Source organism: Myotis lucifugus, unplaced genomic scaffold (assembly GCF_000147115.1).
Source record: "Myotis lucifugus unplaced genomic scaffold, Myoluc2.0 scaffold_1443, whole genome shotgun sequence".
In the NCBI taxonomy this organism is placed as follows: Eukaryota; Metazoa; Chordata; class Mammalia; order Chiroptera; family Vespertilionidae; genus Myotis; species Myotis lucifugus.
The window spans coordinates 7,907-30,775 of record NW_005872491.1 but is presented as its reverse complement, the minus strand read 5'-3'; the positions used below and the strand labels follow the sequence as shown (position 1 = coordinate 30,775).

Genomic DNA, 22,869 nt, shown 5'->3' with positions numbered 1-22,869 from the left:
TCCTCGGCGCTCCCCTTGCTGTCAGGCCCCCTCCGCCCCGTCACCACCGGGGACGGGCACTCACCTGCTCGTCTCCGCGCTGTACTGGCCCTTGCCCACTTGGTTCACGGCGCACACGCGGAACTGGTAGGTGCGAGCGGGAGTCAGGCCGCGCACGGCCACGCCTGTCATCTCGGGGCCCACGTCCGCCAGGTGCACTTTCCACGGAGAGTCTGCAAGAAGCAGAGCAGGTTCACACCTGTGAGTGCACGTCTGAGGGAGAGCAAGCGAACCGCCCGTGTCCCCGTGAACCGGCCCGCACGCCAGGGTGGCAGCCCCGGGGGGTGCAGGGTGGCGCCCACTTAACAATGTGGAAGCTGAGGCTCAGGGCCCCGGGGCCAGCGACCCAGGAGCCGGGCCTTGAACTTCCCGCTCTGAGTCCAGTATCTCCCATCCCCCGTGCCGCCGCCAGCAACAGCTTTCTGTGCGACATGGGTGTGGCGGTGCCGATGGGCACCTGCTCCTCGTCCCCGTCACTACAGAGAAGGGCTCGCTGCCCGCTCCCAGGCAGGTTCCTTCCCAGAACAGGGTGCACGGGTGTCTCCCAGCGATAAATACAGACTCCAGCCATTAACATTTTAGTAAAAGGGCTCGTGAGCAGATAGACAGAGGGGCGGGTCTGCGTGGCCGTTCCACCAGCCACGGAGCGGCTTTGGCTGGAGACACGATGAGGTTCGCAGCCGCCTGGAGTGTCTTTCTCCCGGTGCCTGCAGCTGTGCCCGCAGGTGTGCCCGCAGGTGTGCCCGCAGGTGTGCCCCACAGCTGTGCCCGCAGGTGTGCCCGCAGGTGTGCCCGCAGGTGTACTCGCAGGTGTACCCCACAGCTGTGCCCACAGGTGTACCCCACAGCTGTGCCTGCAGGTGTACCCCACAGCTGTGCCCACAGGTGTACCCCACAGCTGTGCCTGCAGGTGTGCAGGTGTGTGGAGCCCCTCTGTGGCCAAGGGGCCCTGGCCTGGAGCTTCGAGGGCCTGCGGGCCTGTGTGATCTGCTCGCACCCCACAGCTGTGCCCACAGGTGTACCCCACAGCTGTGCCTGCAGGTGTGCCCCACAGCTGTGCCCGCAGGTGTACCCCACAGCTGTGCCCACAGGTGTACCCCACAGCTGTGCCTGCAGGTGTGCCCGCAGGTGTACCCACAGCTGTGCCCGCAGGTGTACTCGCAGGTGTGCCCGCAGCTGTGCCCGCAGGTGTGCCCGCAGGTGTGTGGAGCCCCTCTGTGGCCAAGGGGCCCTGGCCTGGAGCTTCGAGGGCCTGCGGGCCTGTGTGATCTGCTCGCAGAGCGCACGCATCCTTTGGCCGGGGCATTTGGTCATTTCGTACAGGACGCCCTGGAACGAGCTGGGGAAGCCGTTTGCTTCCAAGAAGGGGAGGGGGCCAGAGCGGCAGTGGGGACTGCACAGATCCCGGGTGTGGGCTCAGCTTCGGGCAGGAGACGCACCGTGACGCTGGCTGGGGATGGGCCCACCCTTGACTGGCGGTGCCGGGTGGACACGGGCCCTCTCGGCAGGAGCTGACCGGCCTCAGGGCAGACATGAGGGGGGTAGAGGAGGGCACTTTGTCCTGCGTGAGGGGTCACGATGACCACCTGCATGGGAAGCGGTCAGTCTGGGGACAGGACGGGCCGCAGGGGACGTGGGGACATCTCTCCATCATTTGCCGGCTGGGATCCAGGGGGAGAGAACCCCAAACCCTGCACCTTAGCCCCGATCTGGGCCGACGACACAGCCAAGAGCAGTAGGTAGCTGTGACATGCACCCCCACCCCCCTCGTGGGTTTTAAGTGGGAGCAGACGCCACTCGTGTGAGGTTCCGTGTGAAAGCCCAGAGGGGAATGAGCTAGACGTCAGCGCCCTGAAACGCGAGCTGCTAGGAACACGCTACACGGACTTCAGGTTGCAGCTGCGCCCGAGGCACCCGGCACCAGTCCCTGCCACTCTGTCCAGCAAACAGCCTGGAGCCTTTCGGGGGCCACAGCACAAGGGGGGCACCCTGTGTCCACAGGAACCTTCCCTTCACGGCTTGCGCTCTGTCAGGTGCATCCAGTCTCAGGGACAGGAGTGGCCTGTCCCCACCCGTCTCCCCACACGCCTGGCCCGCAGCCTCCAGCCCAGCGGTGGTCTCATGGCCCGTCCTCTCCCCGGCCGGCACATCGCCACTGCGTCCGGAGCGGTGAGCCGGCAGGCGGTCAGAGGGGGCGCTACCGCGTAAACAGGAGGCTATTGCTAAACAAAGTATTCAGTTTGTTTAAGAATAATTTGCGGTTTGATCCCCGGCCCTGGTGGGGCAATCGTGTGGGAGGCAACCAATTGATGTGTCTCTCTCACATCGATGTTTCTCTCTCCGTCCCTCCCACTCAACACCACACATAACAGTAAGATCCTAGTAGACCTTCCACTGTGACAGAGAATGAACAACAGGAGGTGCTCCTATACTGATTATTTTAAAGTTATTCTGACCAGCCAGCAAGATATAAAAACAAAAAGAAAACAGCACTTTTTATCGTTTGGAGAAGATGTGATTGTCTCCCTGGAAAACTAAGAGGATCGGTTGAACCCTCGTTAGAATAACGCGTGCCCGGGGAGTGGCCAAACGGAAGACGTGTTCCCCACGCTCCCACGCGCACGCCTGGCCAGCAGGGGCGGGAGGAGATCCCGGTCACGCGCCAGGACTAATCGGAGGGCACCATTCCCGAGAGGGTGGGAGCCTCGGTCCACGGAGGAGAAGACAGGACGACCAGGAAGTCAGTGCTCAAAACCTCACCACAGCCTTAACGAGGTTACACTGGCAAGGAGGCTAGCTTTGAAACTTTGCAAAATAATTCCACTTCTTTCCTGAAAGAAGCAACAGGTGACAAGAAGTAACAACATTCTGAACGGTGAGGGGACTCACTTTTTATCAGCGATGACAAGTGTTGGAACCAAACCAAGGAAAATGCTCTAAAACTGGTGAAAACCAGAAGATGAATCAATGGGTGCAAATGAACCCCAAACAGCCTGTTGTATAAACAGGGCCTCTTAACACGTAAAAACGGACCCAGCCCCAGGAAGTAGACTGTTCCGGAACACCGCGGGGGAGGGGAGGCCATTGGGAAAAGAGAACTCCCGTGTCGAAACACGCAGCACAGCCGAGTTCCAGGTGAACTGGAGTCAAATGCATCACAACTTACAGCTTTAAAAGCAAGAAGGCCAGCCCGGCCGGCGGGGCTCAGCGGGTGAATGTTGACCTATGAACCTGGAGGTCATGGCTCGATTCCCGGTCAGGGCACATGCCTGGGTTGCAGGCTCCAGCCCCAGTGTGGGGTGTGCAGGAGGCAGCTGATCAATGAATCGCTCTCATCATTGATGTTTCTCTCTCTCTCCCTCTCTTCCTTCCTCTCTGAAACCAATAAAAATATATTCAAAAAAGTAAAGGCAAGAAGACCACACCTGAAACCTATACGATCATGTTGACGACCAATGTCACCCCAGTCCATTTAATACAAAAGATGTTAGAAAAACAAAATGATAAAGAAAAGAACAACAGCGAGAAGAAACGTGTAAGAAGACATATTCTATACTCAGTGCTGAAACAGCCAAACAGGAGAGCAATAAAGGGAATCATAAAGGAAAACACCGGTGGGTGTAAGTACATAAAAACCAAACACTCCGGCTGCCAGACAGTTACACATAGAATGAGGGAGCAGAGCAGGCGGGAGGCACACCCGTCACAAACGACAGGAACCCGAGGCCTCGCGGAAAGCAGGGAAGGGCACTGACAGACGCGGCGGAGGAAGGCGGCGCCGGGAAAGCGCCGGGCAGCCCGGGAATAGGGCCACGCGGCTCCGAGACCAGAGCGAGTGAGGATCTCATTCCTCAGTCTTCCGGACGAGGGCGCGGAATGTCCCGCAAACTGTTTCCTTCCAGATGTTTCCACCAGGGCTGGGGCCCAGCCTGTGTTCGGTGCCCCCAGGGCCCCTTGGGTATCTGTGCCAGGAAGGCCCAGCAGGACGTGAGACAGCACCCCCAGAGAGGAGAGGGACGGGCGCTGACACGCGGGGGCGGGGGGGGGGGCGGACGGACGGGGGGCGGGTGCAGGGAGGGACGGCAGGTCCAGCAGGGCGCAGGCTGGGCACTGAGGGCCTGTGAGTGCAGGGGCGCAGGGTGGAGCGACGCCTTGTTGCCGAGCGCGCAAAGCCGAGCCTGAGCGGCTGGAGGCGCATCTGGAGAGGCCGGCGGAGGCTGGACCACGCTCCGAAGCCCAGCATCTATTCTTACAACGGGGACTTCTGCGCGGCCACCACAAAGGGATGGAGGGCACCAGGGGCGGCAGGAGAGCCGGGAGTGAGCGTGGGGAGGGCAGTGTCGCTGCTGCGAGAGGTCGGGGCGTGAGGAGAGGAAGGGCGCACTGGATGCCGGGATGCGGGGCACACGCTGCCCCCGAGGACACGTGCAGAGACGTTCCCCATCACGGTGCAGTCGACGTGCAAATCGGCCCCAAGGGGAGGCATGAGGAGCTCATTTCAGGGACAACACCGAACCCAGGACCCGCTCAGGGCAGCCTGTGTGCATGGCCCTCCTCCGCCCCCCATGGGGCTGCAGCCCAGACCCAGGCTCACAGGAGGCCCCGCCATTCCTCTGCCCCACGGGGCTCCCACGCGCCGCTGACCTTGCCTAACCCAGAGCCGGGTTCGGCGGTGACTCCGTGAAGCACCGTGTGGGCCTGAGCAGGACCGAGGGTGAAGGACACTGAGGCCCAGAGGGAACCCGGGGCCCACTGCCCGCCGCTACTCACTGTTCTCCGACAGCTCCACCACGTAGCGCAGGACTGGGCTGTTCCCGTCGAAGGGGCGCACCCAGCTCAGCAGCACCGCGTGGCTGTGCGCGGCGTCCAGGCGGGCCAGCAGGTTCTGCGGGGGGTGCGGCAGCTCACTGGGGGGCGAGGGTCAGAGGAGAGAACACAGGTCAGACCGAGGGAGCCCGGCCCGTGCCCGCCGTCCCGTGTGCCATGCTGAGAGGGAGAACGTACCATACGCCCAACACAAGCAGCGTGCCTCCCGCCTCGGACACCCGCCCGCACACTCAGGCGTGGCTGCTCTCCGAGCCCGACTCGCCCAGGCCCCTGGTGGGCCTGAAGGGGCCGGGGACTGCAGCTTGGACTGGGCGGGAGGCGCCATTCCCACACGGAGTGTCATTAAACAAGTGGCCACCCACGGGTTTTACAACCTGAGGCTGCTCGCGAGAGGCAGTCAGCCGACCCGCAGGAAAGGCCGGGAAGTGGGACCTAACACGGGTCCGGCACTGGGAGTTTCCAGCCAAAACGCGCCTGCACATTCTCCGAGGATGGGGGTCGCAGGGGTGTCCTGCGCCCTCTCCCCTGCTGCACGCGGGAGGCCGGGAGAAGCACCGAGAGGGCAATGCGGTGGGGACAGGCCCGCACCGCAGGAGAGTCACAGCACACAGCGAGGTGGTAGGGGAAGCGAGTGGGTTCTGCAGACGCTGGGGAAGGTGTTCGTGGGACTCGCGGTCACAGAGCGTCCATGGAGGGCGCGGGCTCTCCCAGGGCGCTCTGCCGCCTCCATCGGCAGCTACGTGCCCCCTCTTCCCCCCGAACCCCCAGGTCTCCCAAGGCTGGGAGAGGACCTGCCTCATGGCCTAGGGATGCCGGGGAGAGCGGACGCCCAGTGCCACCTGTGCCACCCACTCACTAGGCCTGATCTCCCCAGGCATCAGTTACTGCTGAGCCCACGGGTCAGCACAGAAAGCGGTGGCTACACTTGATACTGTAATCCGGAAAGTGCACTCATCACTCTGAGATTTCCTAGGCCGCCGTGCTCGCTGCGACCCGAGAAACAGCGCTCCGCCCATCGCACCGTCCATGGGCAAGCGTTTCTGACGTGGACGTGGCATTGAGCGAGCACAATGAAGAAGCAACTGGGCCTGGACTCCCGCTTCTTTTCTTTGTTGTGAATGAGCTTGAAGTTAAAAAAAGAGCTACTGGCTGGCCGGGTTGGCTCAGTGGTTGAGCATCGACCTATGAACCCGCAGGTCAGGGTTCGATTCCGGTCAGGGCACACGCCCTGGTTGCGGGTTTGATCCCCAGTGTGAGGCCTGCAGGAGGCAGCTGATCAATGATTCTCTCTCATCATGGATATTTCTATCTCCCTCTCCCTTCCTCTCTGAAATCAATAAAAATATATATTTTTTAAAAAGGAGCTGTTATTTCCATTTGAGTTCTCTAATAGCCACACTCTCTCTGGCGTCCCCCAAGGACCCCGACGGAAGGCGTTCCGGATGAAAAATGCCGCTCTACCCTCCCCCCCGTCCTCCTGAGTTGCTTCGCTCAGAAAACGGAACCAACGCTGTTGAGTGAGTCCCTCCCGAAGACATGCTCAGCGTGAGCGTGGCTCAGGGCCGCCTACGGCTGTAACGCGGAGCCTGGCTGGTCTCCGTCCGGTTCCTGGGAGGGAACTTCCAACCCTGGGCTTTCCTGAGTGAGGGGACTGTTACTCCTGGCCCCGGGCCACCTGGGGTTATGCCAGTGATGGCGAACCTATGACACCTCTGACACGCGAACTCATTTTTTTGGTTGATTTTTCTTTGTTAAATGGCATTTAAGTATATAAAATAAATATCAAAAACATAAGTCTTTGTTTTACTATGGTTGCAAATATCAAAAAATTTCTATATGTGACACGGTACCAGAGTTAAGTTAGGGTTTTCCAAAATGCTGACACGCCGAGCTCAAAAGGTTCGCCATCACTGGGTTATGCTAACGAGGTCACTGGGGTCAACCCTACCTAGTTCCAGGGGTGGTGAGGACATGGCGTCCGTGATGCAGCAGAAGCCACGAGCCCTCGTCCTCCGTTGCCCAGCACATCCCACTGCCCCGGCTCGGCCACACTGCCCCGGCCACGCCCAGGGCGACGCCCGATGCAGAATGTGACTTTCACACGCGCATGGGACTCGGGGCCGGAGGAATCCACCTTCCCCAGGTCCAGCCTCCACACGGGAGCCCCTCTGGCGCCTCTCGTGTTCCATCTCCCCCACTCTGTGCCGAGGGCTTGCTAACACCTTGGAGACCAACGGTTCCTGCAAGTGATACGTTTCGCTTATCTGGGGATTAAGCTCCGTGAGAGTCTCCGTCAGCGCATCAGTAACCGATGACGGCGGTTTCATATATTCGAGTCCGATCCAGAGCATCCACCGAAGGAAGCAGATCGCATCTTGGCTTTCTGCTGCAGCTTCGAACGGAGACAGACGGAGAGCACGGTGACTCGCAGCCGGGGACACGCAGACAGCGTGACAAATGCCAGGGCGGAGGGGACCGTGGGGCAGAGCACAGGGCGGAGTCACTGCGCCATGGAGAGGAGTGGGGGGTCGCCATCAAGCCCACTGCCCACAGCGACAGCCGGAACGAGCAACAACAGACAGCCGCAGGAGGGAGAGCACCCCACCGCTTTGAGAGAAACGGGAAAGCAACCGGCAGGACTGTGGCTGCAGGGGCTGCGGGCAGCGGAGGCCGGAGAAGCGCTTTTCTATAAAAGCACCAGCGGTCATGTGGCCGAGCCCATCTCCCTCAGCTTCCCTCCGAGGAGGAAGACGGGGTGGGGTGGGGTGGGGGGGGCTGATGGTTCTCGGGACTCTGCCGGGACTGCGCCCCTGACTGCGGTTTGTCACCGGGGTTTATTGTAGAACTTCCCCCGCCTCCCAGTCTTCACGGGGCCCCGTAACGGGGTTTCCCTGTAGCCCGTTCACAGGAATGAGTCTCTGATCTAACTGCGTCTTAAATGATGAGCAATGAGCCGATCCACGGAGCCTCGGAGCCGGTCCCTCGGGCACTGGGCACGGCTCTGCGGGTCCGGAGTCACCCAGACGTTCCCTCCCTCGGGCACCAGCCGCTCCGAGGAGAGACACACCCAGGCGGGGCCAGCGTGTCACCTTGACCCCTGACCCTGTGACGTGGATTTACCGGACGCGTCTCAGGACCATCCGGGTTGCAGAGCCTGTGCTCGTGGGAGGGGAGGAGGCAGGCCCTCCTGTGAGTCCTCCTCGTGGTCCTCCATCTGCAGATCCCCCAACCCATTGATGGGGGTGCTGCCCAGCCCCGGCCTGTCCTGGCACCGGCCTGTCCTGCTGGTCACAGGGCCATGAACACAGCAAACCCAAGCAGGTGAGGGGGAGCCCTCCGGGCCGGGGTGGAGGGGGGCTGCTGAGGAGAGCCGGTGACGTGTGCATGGGGCAGGACGGGAGGGATGACGGGCGGACTGCTGCTGGGTCCCCGCTCAGCCAGGCTCCAGGCGGCTTCTACAAACACTGGTCATTCACACCTCACAGCAGCGCCCCGAGGAGAGAGGAGCGGGACAGCGCGCCCAGTTTCCAGCTCAGGAAGCCGAGGCTGAGAAGTGGGGAACTTGCCCACAGTCCCGTCCAGAGCGAGGGGTGGGGAGGCCCCAGGGACCCGCCCAGGTTCTCATGGGGAGGGCAGCCGCTCACAGGCAAGCAAACGGGAGCCAGCCCTGCCCTGAGAAAGCCCACTTCTACCCTCCGATCCCCATGTTAACGAGCAGCTTGAACTCAAGTGGCGGAGGCGCTGCCAGGCGTTGAGGGCGCTGCTTGGCGGTAAGTGCCTCTCGGTGGCTTCTGCAATTGAGGATTTTCCTTTTCTTTTTCTGTTGCCATCGGAGTAAATCACGGAAATGTGGCTGCGCTCGATTGGGAAGCTCGGAGCACGGCGCCCGCAATCATGAGCCATGATTATTGTCATCACCGCCGGCATCTCGGGGGCGCGAGTCAGGGCCTGTGCGGGTCGCAGACGCCGCTGTCACCGCGGCTCCCCATCCATCCCGACCAGGAGCAGCCCGTGACGCTAACGACAGTGCACGCGGCGCCCTCAGACACCCCGGAGCCGTGCCGCGTGGGTCGCATCACAGATCGGCAAATGTTGCCATAGCTCCCGTTACGGGAGACTATTATCTTAGAGATACGGCAACACTGGCTGAAAAATGTATTTTACTTCAAGGGAATCAAAGGAGCGAATAGTTGGGGAGACACGTAAATCAGCAGAACATACACTGCGGAGCGAGAAGGAAGAAGCCGCGTGTCAGAGGCGTGCAGGGCGGCGCCCGGGACAGAGGCCGTGGGAAACGTTCGCGTGGCACCAAGGACTCGTGATGTGTGATGTGAGTGTCCTCAAAGGGACTATGGGGCCTGGACTCCCATGTGGTCAACATTTAAAAATCCTCCACACGAGCTGCGGACGGGAGGGGAGAGACGCAGGGCCAGAGCGGAACGGGGTGGCACTGGGTGCCCAGGCTCATGGCCGTGTGGGCTGAGCCTGCGTTCGTTCCCAGGGAGAAGCCCAGGGTGTGGCACCGAAAGGGACGAAGGGCGTGAGTGAAATCGGGAGGCGGGTCACCAATGGCCAGTGACACACACATTCATTCATTCATGCACTCAGCCAACCACTCGCGTCTACTGAGTGTCTGCAGGGCACAGACACCGCCAGGCACCGCCAGGCACCACCTGACACCGCCAGGCACCACCTGACACCGCCAGGCACCACGAGACACCACCAGACACCGCCAGGCACCGGAGCGCAGAGCTGTGAGCCCAGTGCTCCCACTTCAGCTGGGAGTGAGCTCGGAGCTTCCTCCGGGCGATCCCGGGAGCCCATGAAGACACCTGGCGGCCCAGGTGCATCCTGGAGACTGAGGGGCAGCTCCTCCAGGTGGAGGTGGTGGAGGACAGGCGGCAGGGGCAGAGACTGCGGAGGCATCTGGGGAAGGGGGGGCAGGGGCACAGGAGGATGGAGTGTCGGGGTCCGCGGGTCCAATGGCAAGAGGGGGGAGCCCCCCATTTCCCCGCTCACGCACAGAGCTGGGGGTCACCTGCATAAGCCATGGCCGCAGCACCAAGACCCCGCATACCCTCTGGGACGGAGGCTCCTGCTGTTCCCTACTGACTAGGGTGACCTTTGCCCCCAAAGAGAAGCCTCCACAGAGAACACGGGGTGGTCATCCAGGACGAGACCCTGCAGGCAGCGGGTGGGCTGGGCCGGTTCAGGTCCTGGAGGCACCGGGGCCGCTCCACAGCCGCACCCCCTCACCCCCTCACCCCGGGCCTTACACAGCCTCACCCAGTCCCACAGCTTCACCTGGGCCCCACACAGCCTCACCCGGACCTTACACAGCCTCACCCCCTCATCCTGGGCCTTACACAGCCTCACCCCCTCACCCTGGGCCTTATACAGCCTCACCCAGTCCCACACAGCCTCACCCAGCCCTGCACAGCCTCACCCGGCCCCGCACAGCCTCACCTGCCCCTGCAGCAGGGCCAGCAGGGCTGTGGTCGCTCACCCATCCCAGTGTCTGTGCTCAAGCCCGTCTATCACTAATGATCCCCTCGGCCTGGTCCATGGACTCAAAGACAATGAGGCGTGGCCTGTGCCCCTGCTCAGGTTCTACGTCCAGGGAGTGAGTTTGTCTAGAGGACCCTGGCTGGGTCGGGGTGAGTCCAGCAGGCCAGCCTCTCACACTGCCTTTCCTCGGGGCCGCCTGCCTGCTCCCCGGGATGCGGCGGGGCCCAGAGCTGGCTGCTGCGCCCCCGGCCCCCCTCCCCTCCCCGCCCCCATCTGCTTCTTCACCGGCCGGTTTACTCTTACACGTCTGAGCTCAGGGAACGTCTGCAGGGACAGCGTTTCTAAAAATGAGCTGAACGAAGTGTCAGCTTCCTGCTGTGAACAGAGGGAGTCACGCGGGAGAGAAGCGGGACCCCGGGGCCAGGCCAGAGGACTGGCCGCCATCGCCGTCCCGGATCCCCGAGGAGCTCAAGGGAAGTGCCGTTGCCGTGGAGGCAGGCGCTGGCTGACACGCGCCCTGCTGGCTGCAGGTCCGCCTCCTGGCGGGAGGCCCTGCTGTCTCGCCTACGGAAGCTCTGATGGGCGCTCGGTGGAAAGTGGCCTGTTACCCGGTGCCCACAGCAGACAGGCCCTCGCACCGCAGAGACGCTGGGGGACAGGATGCAGGGGTCAGTGAGCACCAGCGAACCCCCTGGAACGAGGTGGAACCTCCTAAGGACGCACCTGTGAGGCCTAAGGCACCCGCCACTGGCCACTGGCTGAGAGCCACGGTGGGCGGCACCCGTGTGAAGGGCAGCCCGGGGCAGGCGTGTGGCCTCCCGGATGCCGCCCTCAGAGCCGAGGGGGGGGAGGGGGGAGGGGACACGGTACTCACATCACCTCCAGCCGGGCCGTCCGGGAGTCGCTGCCGCCCTCAGAGACGATCTCGCAGGTGTAGTCTCCGATGTCGCCCGACCACGTCTGGCTGATGAGCAGGGACCCGTCCGGCTCCACCACGATCCGGGAGCTGCTGGGCGGGGCGAGGACCACGTCGTCCTTCCTCCACACGTAGCTGCAGCCAAGCACAGAGCCTGGGTCAGAGCGGGCAGGAGGGTCGGCGCTGGCCCCTCCGTCTGTGAGAAGCCGCGCTGGGGCCTGTGGGTGCACCGACCACTTCACTGTTCTTCGGAAGGGTGAATTCCATCCCATGTGGGCTATACGATAACAGAGGAACAAAAAGAGCCCTGGCCAGTTTGGCTCAGTGGATAGAGCATCAACTGCAGACTGAGGGGTCCCAAGTTTTGATTCCAGTCAAGGGCACATACCCGGGTTTGCGGGCTCAAACCCCAGTGGGGCATGCAGGAGGCAGCCGATCAATGATTCCCTCTCATCATTGATGTCTCTCTCTCTCTCTCCCATTCCTTTCCTCTCTGAAATCAATCCTATATAATAAAAGGCTAATATGCAAACTGACCGAATGCGGAACAACCAGTCGCTATGACGTGCACTGACCACAGGGGGAGCACTGCTCAGCCAGAAGCCGGGCTCACGGCTGGCGAGCGCAGTGGTGGAGGCGGCAGTCTCTCCCGCCTCTGTGGCAGCACTAAGGATGTCACACGCCTGTCACACCTGTCGCTACGAGCACTGTGACATACACCTGTCACACCTGTCACTACGAGCACTGTGACATACACCTGTCACACCTGTCGCTATGAGCACTGTGACATACACCTGTCACATCTGTTGCTACGAGCACTGTGACATACACCTGTCACACCTGTTGCTATGAGCACTGTGACATACACCTGTCACACCTGTCGCTATGAGCACTGTGACATACACCTGTCACACCTGTCGCTATGAGCACTGTGACATACACCTGTCACACCTGTCACTACGAGCACTGTGACATACACCTGTCACACCTGTCACTACGAGCACTGTGACATACACCTGTCACACCTGTCGCCATGAGCACTGTGACATACACCTGTCACACCTGTTGCTATGAGCACTGTGACATACACCTGTCACACCTGTCGCTATGAGCACTGCTCCTCTCATTCCCAGGAAAGTCCCGAAGGACAAGTGCTGCCTGCACAGGGGCACTGACTGTCTAAAACTCAGAGCAGAAGCCTCCAGTTCCTGAACAAAGAGCAGGCCACACGCAAACACACGTTCACCGTTTGCCAAACACTCGCAGAGACGAGGGAGACGTCAGCTGCCTCCGAATCCAGTTAAACCACTTGTGCGCATGCGCCCCCGCCCCCTCTGCTGGGCGAGCGCTTCCGAAAGCCCCATCGCTGGCTGCACGCCTCTGGCTCAGGCCGAGTGCAGATGCCCGGAGGGTGTGTGTCTGTGCAGATTTACGATTTAGGCTTGAGTCTGCGTCTGACAGTGAAGCCCATTCTGCAGCCGCGAGTCCGGGAAGAGGCTCGGGCCTGTGCTGGCGCCACGCGGTGGCCGGCTGGGTCCCACGGGGTCATTACCTTCCCAGTCTGAGCTCCAACGGGACGGCGCTGCAACCCCTCCAGACCCGCAGTCCCCGGGCCCTCTCTCCACCCTGCCCCTCACCCCGATAGACTGTGGTGCTCTCTCCCCCGCACCCCCTCACTCTGCACCCACAAAGGAGCGCTGCACCGAGGCCGGGAGAGGACACCGTCCCCGTAAGTGATCCACAGGCGGAGTGGGAGCTGGGATCTGTGCGATGAACAACGGAGCCCAGACCGCATGGCGCCGTGACCTGGGGCTGAAATCCAGTCCCTGCCATTCCCCCTCTGGCCTCAGCACCCCTTCCCGAGCCCACGGAGTATGAACACCCCCACGGGGGGACGGAGCTACCGGAGGGAGACGCGGGGGTCGTGCGTGGCCCCGCAGCGCAGCGTGGCCGTGGTCCCCTTGATCACCACGCGGTCCTCAGGGGGCGTGACGATGGACGTTCGATCTGAAAACACAAGTCACAGCTCAGACAGAATCACAGGCGTGCGCGCTTCCTCCCTCCGGGCAATGCACTGGGCACCTGACATCAAAACCAATTTCCTCTTCTCCCGGCAAGACGTGTACATCGCGGCACCCAGAGCCGCCCCGGGGACTGAAACACGCCCTCCCACACAGCGGGAGCCAGGCCTCCGCCCTCCCAGGCCACCCGAGGGCCCCGGCCCGGAGGAAGCGAGAGTGGAAGGCCGGCTGCGATGTCATCAGGCCCCCGCTCCCACTCCCAGGGAAGCATCCGTCTCCCTGAGATAATCAGCATCGGGGACGTCTGCCGGCCGCACGGCACCCGGGACTGGCGAGGCGCCTTCATTATTACGGTGTATGACGGTCCTCATGGCAGCCTGTGGGTGCGGCGGTATCACCCCAGTTCCCGGGAGGACAGTGAGGCTCAGACATGCCGGGCTGCTGGTGCCACGGAGCTGGAGTGGCCTGGGGCAAAGGGGTAGGTCTGGACTCCGCCCAGACCAGCCGCCGCCACAGCGGGGCCCGGTGACAGCCATGGCATGCGTCTCCCGTGCGCACCTCTGTGAGCACAGCCCGAACTCGGGGGTCACCACACTGGGTTCAGGGCAGCCTGACCCCCCGCAGCGGGCGTGCGGGAGGCCTCTCTGAGCGTGCGTTTCCTGGGTGTGGGAGGGGTGCTGCCGGTGCTGCGGCTACACAGACCCATGGGCACGTGGAGTCGGCGCCCGCAGCCACTGTGGCTCCCGCAGCCACCGCTGTTCTGACCCTGGATCTTAGCGGAGCCACACAACTGCCTGGCAAGTGACCCCGCGACGTGCAGATGTCAGTTTGTCACCAGTTTGTAAAGATGAGGCTCATTTTAGGGACAACCCCCTCTTCAGCACCTGACAATCGGGGGTGACTGGAAGCCAGTGTTCTTAGAGCACCTCGCACGTTAGGAGGCCGTCTATCAGAGTGGACGCCACGGAAACCAGAAACACCTCATGGACATGAAGCGGAGCCCAGGGGCCTTTTCCCGAAGGATGGGGTGTGGCAGACGCCCCCTCATGCAAGTGAGCGTTTCCCTCCTCACAGACAGTCTGGGAATCTCTTAGCGAGCACAGGTGACTCTGCTAGTCTTGAGTTTGTGAGCAGCGCTGTTTGTGATGTAGATACGGCCGCGGGGAGACGGGGAAGCTCACTGGTGAGCGAGGCTACAGGGGTGGGTTAGGAATGCTTGGTAAGCCAATCCTTATGCTCCGGAAAACAACTTATCTGCATTTCAGAAACCCGTGTTATAGATAAAATAAGAAGTCAAACGTTGGAGAAACAAATCTCTCTCTCTCTCTCTCTCTCTCTTGGCTCATGCCTCATATCTAGGGAGCATTCACAGTTCATAAGCTAGGACTGTTCTAGTTGGTTACAATGATAACAGAAAAAAATATACTCTCTCTAGGATTTTAGTTCTCGACTCGGTTTTCTCGCATAACCTGCCCGTTTGCTATGGGAGCCACTTGGGGGCACCATCCCAACTCACTGACTTGAAAGTCAGTCTCTCCTCTCCCGAAACGCCCCCTTTAAATCTGGGGACACACTTGCTGACTGTTCTTCGGAAACGGAAACGTTAGTTAAGAACAGGTTCCTAGAAATGAGCTGTGACAATCCTCCTCCCCTGGGCGAACCGGAGTCCGGACATCAGGAAGTCCCCAAGCAGAGGACACGCCGGTGAGACCAGGGCTGGGGCGGGGCCCGCGGGGCGGGGTCCTTACTCCACACGGTGAGCGTGGCCGACGCGTTCAGGGACCCCTCCGTGTTGGCTGCGTAGCAGGTGTAGGTGCCGGCATCTTGGATGAAGACGGGGCTGATCTGCAGGCCCCCCGATTCCAGCAGCATGAACCTGGGAATCCGCACGGAGCCGCTGGCCAGCACGTGGCTTCCTGGAGACCAGAGAGAGGACAGGCGCGTCAGAACCCAGGGCGAGGGAGGGCCACGCTCAGGCCACCGCCAAGAAGCAAGTCAAGGAGATGCCAGAACGAAGGGGGCCCTTCACACACGGACACCACCACAGCAGGTCCTCCAGCGCGATTCACAGGAGCGCACGCGGACACCCTCCCTCCACCGGGATGCGGACACGTCTGCCACGGCCCTCTGGGGCATTGGAAATGCTCTCATACGCTATGATCCCATCTCAATCGAGTGAGAGAAAGCACATGACGGACAGAGGGCCTGCCCCCCTTCACCTTTGGCCCCCAGATCCCCCGCCCCAGCTGGGCCTGTGCACAGGCTGAACCTCGGAGCTGAGGAGCTCCCTCCGGTTTTCCGTCCCCCAGCGTGGCGGGTCCGTGTGAATCGCCGAGGCTCAGCGCTGCGCTGGCCCGGCCGCTGCAACAGGGCCGCTGCCTACCTCTCCTCCAGGTGATGGCGGGTCTGGGCGCCCCGGACACCTCGCACCTCAGCGTGGCCGTCATCCCATCTGTGACCGTGGTGTCGGCCGGAAGCTGAGTGAAGGCTGGTGCGACATCTGAGTGAGGAGGTAACAGGGACAGGCTCAGCGTGGCCCCTCGGAGGGACTGTCCACGTGGCTTTCCACAGGACGGAGCGCGAGGCAACTAGTGAGGGTGCCTGCACCTGCCCGGGCTCCCTCTCGGAACGGCCGATCCTGCCGGCAGCCCGCAGAGAACCCGCCTCCGCACGGCTGTCCCCAGGCCTGAGGGACCCGGAGGCCTGGACACGCATGCTCAACAGTGTTTGTTAAATGAACACATCAATATTGGTTGTGCTACATTGTATTTTCATCCCATTAAAGGTTTTAATTTGAAAAAAGCCCCTTTTGCTACACCCTACACTTACAAATCATAATCATTTATCTGTTCTCCCTCTAGTTGTCATGGTAACCAGCGTATGTAGCACGTTCATTTGAATTTCCAATCTGATCTTTGCAAGAACCTTGTGAATTGGGCTGGGTTGGCTCCATTTTGATGACAACACTGAGGCGGAGAAATTAAGTAGAGCTTCCCAGGTCTCTCAATAGAGAAAAGGTTGGCCCCCCAACCCGGGGGCCGAATGCAGCCCCATGCCTGCTTTTGTCAATAAAGCTTTATTGGAACACAGCCATGCCCACCCGTTCTGTATTGTCTGTGCTGCTTTTGTCAATAAAGCTTTATTGGAACACAGCCATGCCCACCCGTTCTGTATTGTCTGTGCTGCTTTTGTCAATAAAGCTTTATTGGAACACAGCCACGCCCACCCGCTCTGTGCTGTCTGTGCTGCTGTCCTGCTCCAGCAGAGTTGAGTCGCTGTGACTGAGACCAAGCCCCTCAAAGCTGAACCAATGTACCGTCTGCCCTTTTAGGAAGAGGGCCAGTCCCCACCCGTCCCACCCTGGCCTGTCGCTGCCAGGTCTGCTTTAAATAATTCTAATGCATCAAACTCGGTTTCCGGCTAAGGGCCCAGTGTTATTTCTACTGTTTGAAGGGATTTTAGTTTCCCACGCTCCGAACTGGACGATAAACTTGACCCCTGGGCACAGTTCAAGGACGTGAGCCCAGGTCACTGAAGCGTATGCATCAGTCTCAGGTTCTGTCCGCCTCTGTGGGCTCTCCGGCCAGCACACCGGCACTGACCCGCTTCCTCCAAAGGCTCTGCCCCCCGAGGAGACCAGCATTTTTCCTCCGAAAGGACAAATGTGCCCGGTATCGTTCCCTAAGCACCAGGTTCTACTTTGTCTGAAAGGGGGAAGACGCACAGGAACAGAAAAGAAATCAGAAAATTCTCCTTGGGGAGAACAGTATCACAGCTGTGGGAGGTTACGGCGTGAGGCACGGATACAGGGAAAACCTCCGCATCCCAGCTGTCAGAGGCCCACCATGTCCGTCGATGGGGCAATAGAAGCTCACAGAAGAGCTGTAATCGTTCAATAAACCACAACAGAGAATGAATATTTAAAGTGGAAACACTATCTCAGGGAAAAGAGCAGGAACGAGCTGTTCACTTAATGTCCAGAAAACCGGGTTTCCTACTTCTTGGTGCCGGGGAGGCTCGGTGCTGGGTCCCCGCTACCTGCTGAGAGCAGGGCAGGCCCCTGGGGCAGCCATGTGTTCGCGCCCAGGCGTCTGCAGAGGGGACGAGGGGGTTGGGTGCTGCAGTCACCTGGGCACCACGCCCTGCCCAGGTCCCCGCGGGGCCGAGCAGAGGGGACCCCTCTCAGTGTGCCACGCGGGCCACGGTTGGAAGCTCCGGCCTCTGGTGGCCGGTACTCACTGGTGACGTCCAGGTAGGTGGAGGTCTGCACCTCGCCCCCTTCGTTGCTGGCAAAGCACTGGAAGATGCCGGAGTCGCGGGGACGCAGCCGCTCGATGCGCAGGCCGCCGGGGAGCAGCCGGTAGCGCGGGTCCTGGAGCTGGCTGAGCGGCACGGCGTCCTTGTACCACTGCAGCCTGGGCAGCGGGGCCCCTGCGTGGAGGCAAGGACCAGGCGTCACAAATTTAAATTTCGGGAATCTCTTACAGGAGGAAGCAACGGCAGTATTTTTTTTTAAAAAAACATGTATTTACTGATTTCAGAGAGGAAGGGAGAGGGAGATAGAGAGAGAAACATCAATGATGAGAGAGAATCATCGATTGGCTGCCTCCTGCACACACCCTACTGGGGATCAAGACCGCAACCCGGGCATGTGCCCTGACTTGGAATCGAACTGTGACCTCCTGGTTCATAGGTCGACGCTCAACCCCTGAGCCACGCCGGCCGGGCAGGAAGAGCAGTGTGTTAACAGGCACTTCAGGTGTTCCTCCTCCCACGTGACAAGAAGCAACGGACAGCACGGCATCGGGGAAGGTGGGGAACACGCAGCCCCGGCATGACCCTCCCAACGCCCTGCGCCTGCACCGGAGAGCTGACCTGAGCCCCAAGACCACAGAACTGAACTGCGGTGGGCACAGCGCCGGCGGCGGGCACAGCGCCTGCCGAGGCCCCCGGAAAAGTGCGGGAGCAGCTGGGCTATTTCTACACCCCGACGGCTTGTGCCTCGGTTTCCCTCGCTGTGAACGTAGCCAAGAGAAAACACGCCCACGCAGTGCATGGGAGGGAGCACACTCCGGTCCCCCGGCTTCAGACGCTGGAATAAAAGATGCCTCCTTCTCATAAATAAAGTTAATGTCGTGGAATATTTCAAGATAATGCATTCGCGGATCCTGTTCTTTGCCTTAATTATGTTTCCTGTCACTTTTTATTAAACCAGGAAATTAAAAAAAATCCATTTCGAGGTAAAAGCATAATGACTCGTGTAAAACCTCATAACGGCGGTTCCGAGAGGAACCGCGCCGCCGGCTGCGGCTTCGCCGTCAGAGTTAGAAGAAAGCGGTAAATGACACGCCGGCCACGCCACGCGAGAACCTGCTCCCACGTGTATGCCTGCGCTTCACACGCTGTCCCCACAGCAGCCGTGTCAGGAGCTTGCTCGTCAGGGGCAGAGCTTCCGACCGTCGCTTACTGAGAGACGGCTGTTGGCGAGGAGGGGCGAGGAGGGCTTCTCTTTTGGGGCAATTTCAGGTCAAAAGCAGAGTCTTACCCCACGCACTGCAGACGCTAACTGCACAGCTTCCCTTTCCGTCATCGGCCTGACAAAGCTGGGTGTACTCGAGAGGGGACAGTGCGACCGCCGCCAGGGATGTAATTCTATGTAAGATCCGCGTTCCTCTTCGCCCTCCCGCCGCCCCGGGCTCAGGGAGCGGGACAGAGGGACAGGAGCGGGGCAGGGCCTGCACCCGCCTCCGGCCTCCCTGACGGACCCAGGCTCAGACCAGAGCCGCTCAGCAGGCCCGGCCGCACAGACACAGTGACGGAGGAGGGGACTGCGGCTGACCCTCCCCGGCCGTCAGCACTGCCCCGAGGGACGCTGCCATCCTCCTCAGAAATGGGAGCGACGTGTGGGCACCCACAGCTGTGAGGTCTTAGCTCCCGTCCCGGCTCAGCTCTCGGGAGCAGCCGGGGTCCTGGCAAAGCCCTCGCCATGGAGCTCACGGATTCGGTTGCCTCCCGCCTCCATGTGGCCCCCGGTAGGTCACCTGCCCGGTACGTAATGACGACCCCTTCATGCCAAACGCTGGCGAAGGTTTTACGGGAGGCACCGCACGCGTCGCCCTGGCCCCGGGCATGTGGCTGGGCCTTGCCTTCAGGCTCTGTCCATGTGAACAGCGAGATGACACTCTCCCCCGTGGCCCTTGTGAAGGCTCAGGAGGCTGGGAAGTCTCAGGAGGAAAGACCGCTCTTAAGGGGGCCAGACAGTAACGGGAGAAGGTCCCTCTCGTTTCCTGACCGCCCCCAGCACTGACGCAGCCTTTGTTAATGCAGTGCCCAGAGAGCCCGTCTTAGGTGAGTGTGGCTCCCTGCACTGCGGGGTGGGAATGGTGGCCACGACGGCTAGTAGTCATGTGGCCTGAATAACAAGAAAAGGCAACCCAGGGCTGAAACGGCAGAAACACAAATGCTGTCCAGAGAATTCACAGCATCTCCCTGTCTACAGAGCGGCGTGGTTGTGGGTCCCCATCACCTGTGGATGAGGACGAGCTTCCTGCCCTCAGGCCTGGGGCCGTGGCTGGTGGAAGCGGAGCGTCCAAGGGAGTGAGAGGACAGCCTACACCAGGCCTCCTGTGCTTCCTTGTATAAATAGTACCTTCCCTGCTTTGCAGGTGAGGGAGCAAGGTCAAACACCTTCCCAAGGTCAAACACCTCCCCAGGGTCAAACACCTTCCCAGGGTCAACACCTTTCCAAGGTCAAACATCTCCCCAGGGTCAATCCTTCCCAGATCAAACACCTTCCCAAGGTCAAATACCTCCCAAAGGTCAAATACCTCCCAAAGGTCAAACATCTCCCCAGGGTCAAACACCTCCCCAAGGTCAAACACTTTCCCAAGTTCAAACACCTCCCCAAGGTCAAACACTTTCCCAAGTTCAAACACCTCCCGAGGGTCAAACATCTTCCCAGGGTCAAACAACTCCCCCAGGGTCAAACACCTCCCAAAGGTCAAACACCTTCCCAGTGTCAAACAGCTTTCCAAGGTCAAACACCTTCCCAGGGTCAAACACCTTCCCAGGGTCACATGCACAGCAACTGGGTTCTGCACAGTCCCGGTTTCTGGCCTTGCCCTCAATGTGTCCCCCCAATGATGACGACTGCCCTGGAGAATGCCCTGGGTCCCTCCACATCACGGCCACCCGGCAGCCCCCACACTCACCCATCGCTGCACACGCCATGTCCACCGTCTCCTCCACTTCCACCACAATCCGGCTCTCGGGCTCAGCAGTGAAGTACGGTGGCTCTTTAAACAAGAAAACACAGGAGCCGCTAAGCAAGGAGCATATTTCAGAAGACTCTGCAGCCTCGAGTCGGACTCTTTTTAAAAACTATCTTTGGCCCGACCAGTGTGGCTCGGTGACTGAGCATCGACTTAAGAACCAGAAGGTCAGGCTTTGATTCCCCGTCAGAGCACCTGCCCGGGTTGGGGGCTCGATCCCCAGTGGGGGGCGTGCAGGAGGCAGCCGATCCATGATTCTCTCTCATCATTGATGTTTCTCTCTCCCTCTCCCTCTCCCTTCCTCTCTGAAATCAATAAAAATATATTTTAAGATGCATTAAAAAAACTATTTCTGAGAACTTCATCCTTTACCAATGTGCGCACAAAGTCTGACCACAGAGAGCAGAGGCCAGAGGCGATTTACACTCTCAGGTCTCCGGCAGCAAATTGCTACTCAGAGCAACGGCCACTTTTCAGCGTGTGGGCTTGAATCATGAACCATCTTAATTCAGGCTTTAGAAGCGCTGTCCCGAGGGGCTCATGAAGGTGGATGTTTACAGCCCAGTATTTCATAGGCCAGTTTGCTTCCGTATCGAAACTAAACACAACTCCCGAGGCGTGCGGGGGGCCGCACCGGGCTCTGGCCTGTGCCGGGGGGCAGTGCAGTCTAGTAACATCCTCTCTAAAGTCTTAGCAGTTCTCCTCCAAAATACAGATTTAACACTCCAATGCGACGGCAAGTAACAGCTGAGGGCCAGAAGAGAAAGGGCCCGGCGTCCCTCTGTAGCAGCGAACGCGTAGCCACTCGCTTCTCTCTGGGTACTGCACTGACCTATTCAACCGAAAAAATAAAAATAAAAAAATAGTGGTTGCACTAAGCAATGAATTTCCTTGGAGAGTAAATTGCAGTATCTTTTTTTCTCAGTTTATTCAGCAGAAATTCAACAGTGGCCTGGCCGAGTGCGTGGCGTGTTTAGGTGGCAGTGATCTCATTATCATGATGACAAAGGCTGCCTGGCTTTCTGAGTGGTAATTAATGCTGGGCCTGCCTGCCAGAGGTCATGCTCAGTGTGACTTTGTGACGGTGCTGCACGCGGACACGACAGCCTGGCCAGCCTCCGACAGCAGCTGTCTCCCCAGAGCAGGCAGAGCCCAAAGGAGGAGAAAGGCTCGCAAACAGCACTTTCAAGGAACGATGACGGTGACGGAGAAAAGGCCAAGGTTCCCGGGGAGGCAGTTAGGTAGCAATTTTGCATCCCCGGCTCACTGAGCGGAAAGTCTGCGCCTGGCGGGAGAGGGGTCGGAACCTCTGCTCTGTGTGCGCGTGTGGACCCGGTGGACTGGCCCAAAGGACCACGGCAGAGCCGCCGCCGACTCCTCAGGCTGCTCTTCGGCGCGTAGGTGCCCCCTCGGCCTTCTCCTTCAGGGGCCGCGACGGCAGTAGCATCTCCATCCTCCGCTGCCGGCTCATCCCGCCAACGCCGCACGCAGGCCATGCCTGACGCCGCTGCGTGCTGCCGTCCGATTGTAGGGGTGAGTGTGTGGGGGGATCAACATTGGCCTGATGAACTGGTTTTCCCTTTCTAAGGGAAACGCTGTAGCTGAGTGGGCTGCACGGTCCCTGCAGGTGTAGGGGATGGTGGGGAAGGACACTGTGTCCTTTACTCGTCTCCCTCCATGGCAACGCCTCGCAGAGCGGCTGCAATCAGAGCCGGCGAGGCGGCGGCCGGAAGCAGGCAGCGCCCCGCGCTCCGTCTCCGTTGGCTGGTGCTCGTGGGCGCGGGCACATGTACTTAGTGTCACGCAGTGTCATCGCCCGCGTAGGTGTGGGGTCACCAAAGGCCCGGCACCCCGCTCTCTGTAACCGCCCCTCCCAGCGTCTCCGGCTGTGCCTGGCCCATCTCTGTCGTCCTGTCTTCCTGATGCCATGTACGCGGATCACAGGGCAGGGCTTGGGAGCGGCCTCCTTCACTCAGCAGCGCCCGTGCGGTTCATTCAGGAGCGGTCACTCTGCGAAGATGAAAATCCATCCCTGTGGACGGTCGCGCCCACAGACCACACACCTCCCGCGGCAGCGACCGCGACGCCTGCGGGCAGGTCGGCTCTTTCTTAGTGGGCAGTGCCCGCGGGTCCCCCGGGTGCAGGGAGGGGCCTGGCACGGGTCACGCTGCACACACTGATGCCGCCGGCCCGGGCTCTGGGACGGTGCGTGAAGCAGCAGCCGGGCCCAGCATCCAGGCTTCTCGAGTGGAGGCCGCCCTGCACAGGGAGGTCCGTTGGCTGGTGC

At 60.6% G+C, this 22,869-nt stretch overlaps 1 protein-coding gene across 1 annotated transcript in view; it reads right to left on the bottom strand.

Annotated features, from left to right (window-relative positions):
• Nucleotides 1–22,078, bottom strand: part of LOC102442654 (protein sidekick-1-like) — a gene marked incomplete at its 3' end in the record, with an annotated part of 50,424 nt that extends 28,346 nt beyond the window's left edge. The window contains 9 exon segments of the mRNA XM_014449820.1: nt 65–212; nt 4,810–4,946; nt 11,249–11,425; nt 13,195–13,297; nt 15,060–15,227; nt 15,695–15,811; nt 17,551–17,742; nt 20,523–20,606; nt 21,937–22,078. Of these exon segments, the coding sequence (XP_014305306.1) occupies nt 65–212; nt 4,810–4,946; nt 11,249–11,425; nt 13,195–13,297; nt 15,060–15,227; nt 15,695–15,811; nt 17,551–17,742; nt 20,523–20,606; nt 21,937–22,078 (1,268 nt within the window).
• Nucleotides 22,079–22,869: the final 791 nt, after the last annotated feature.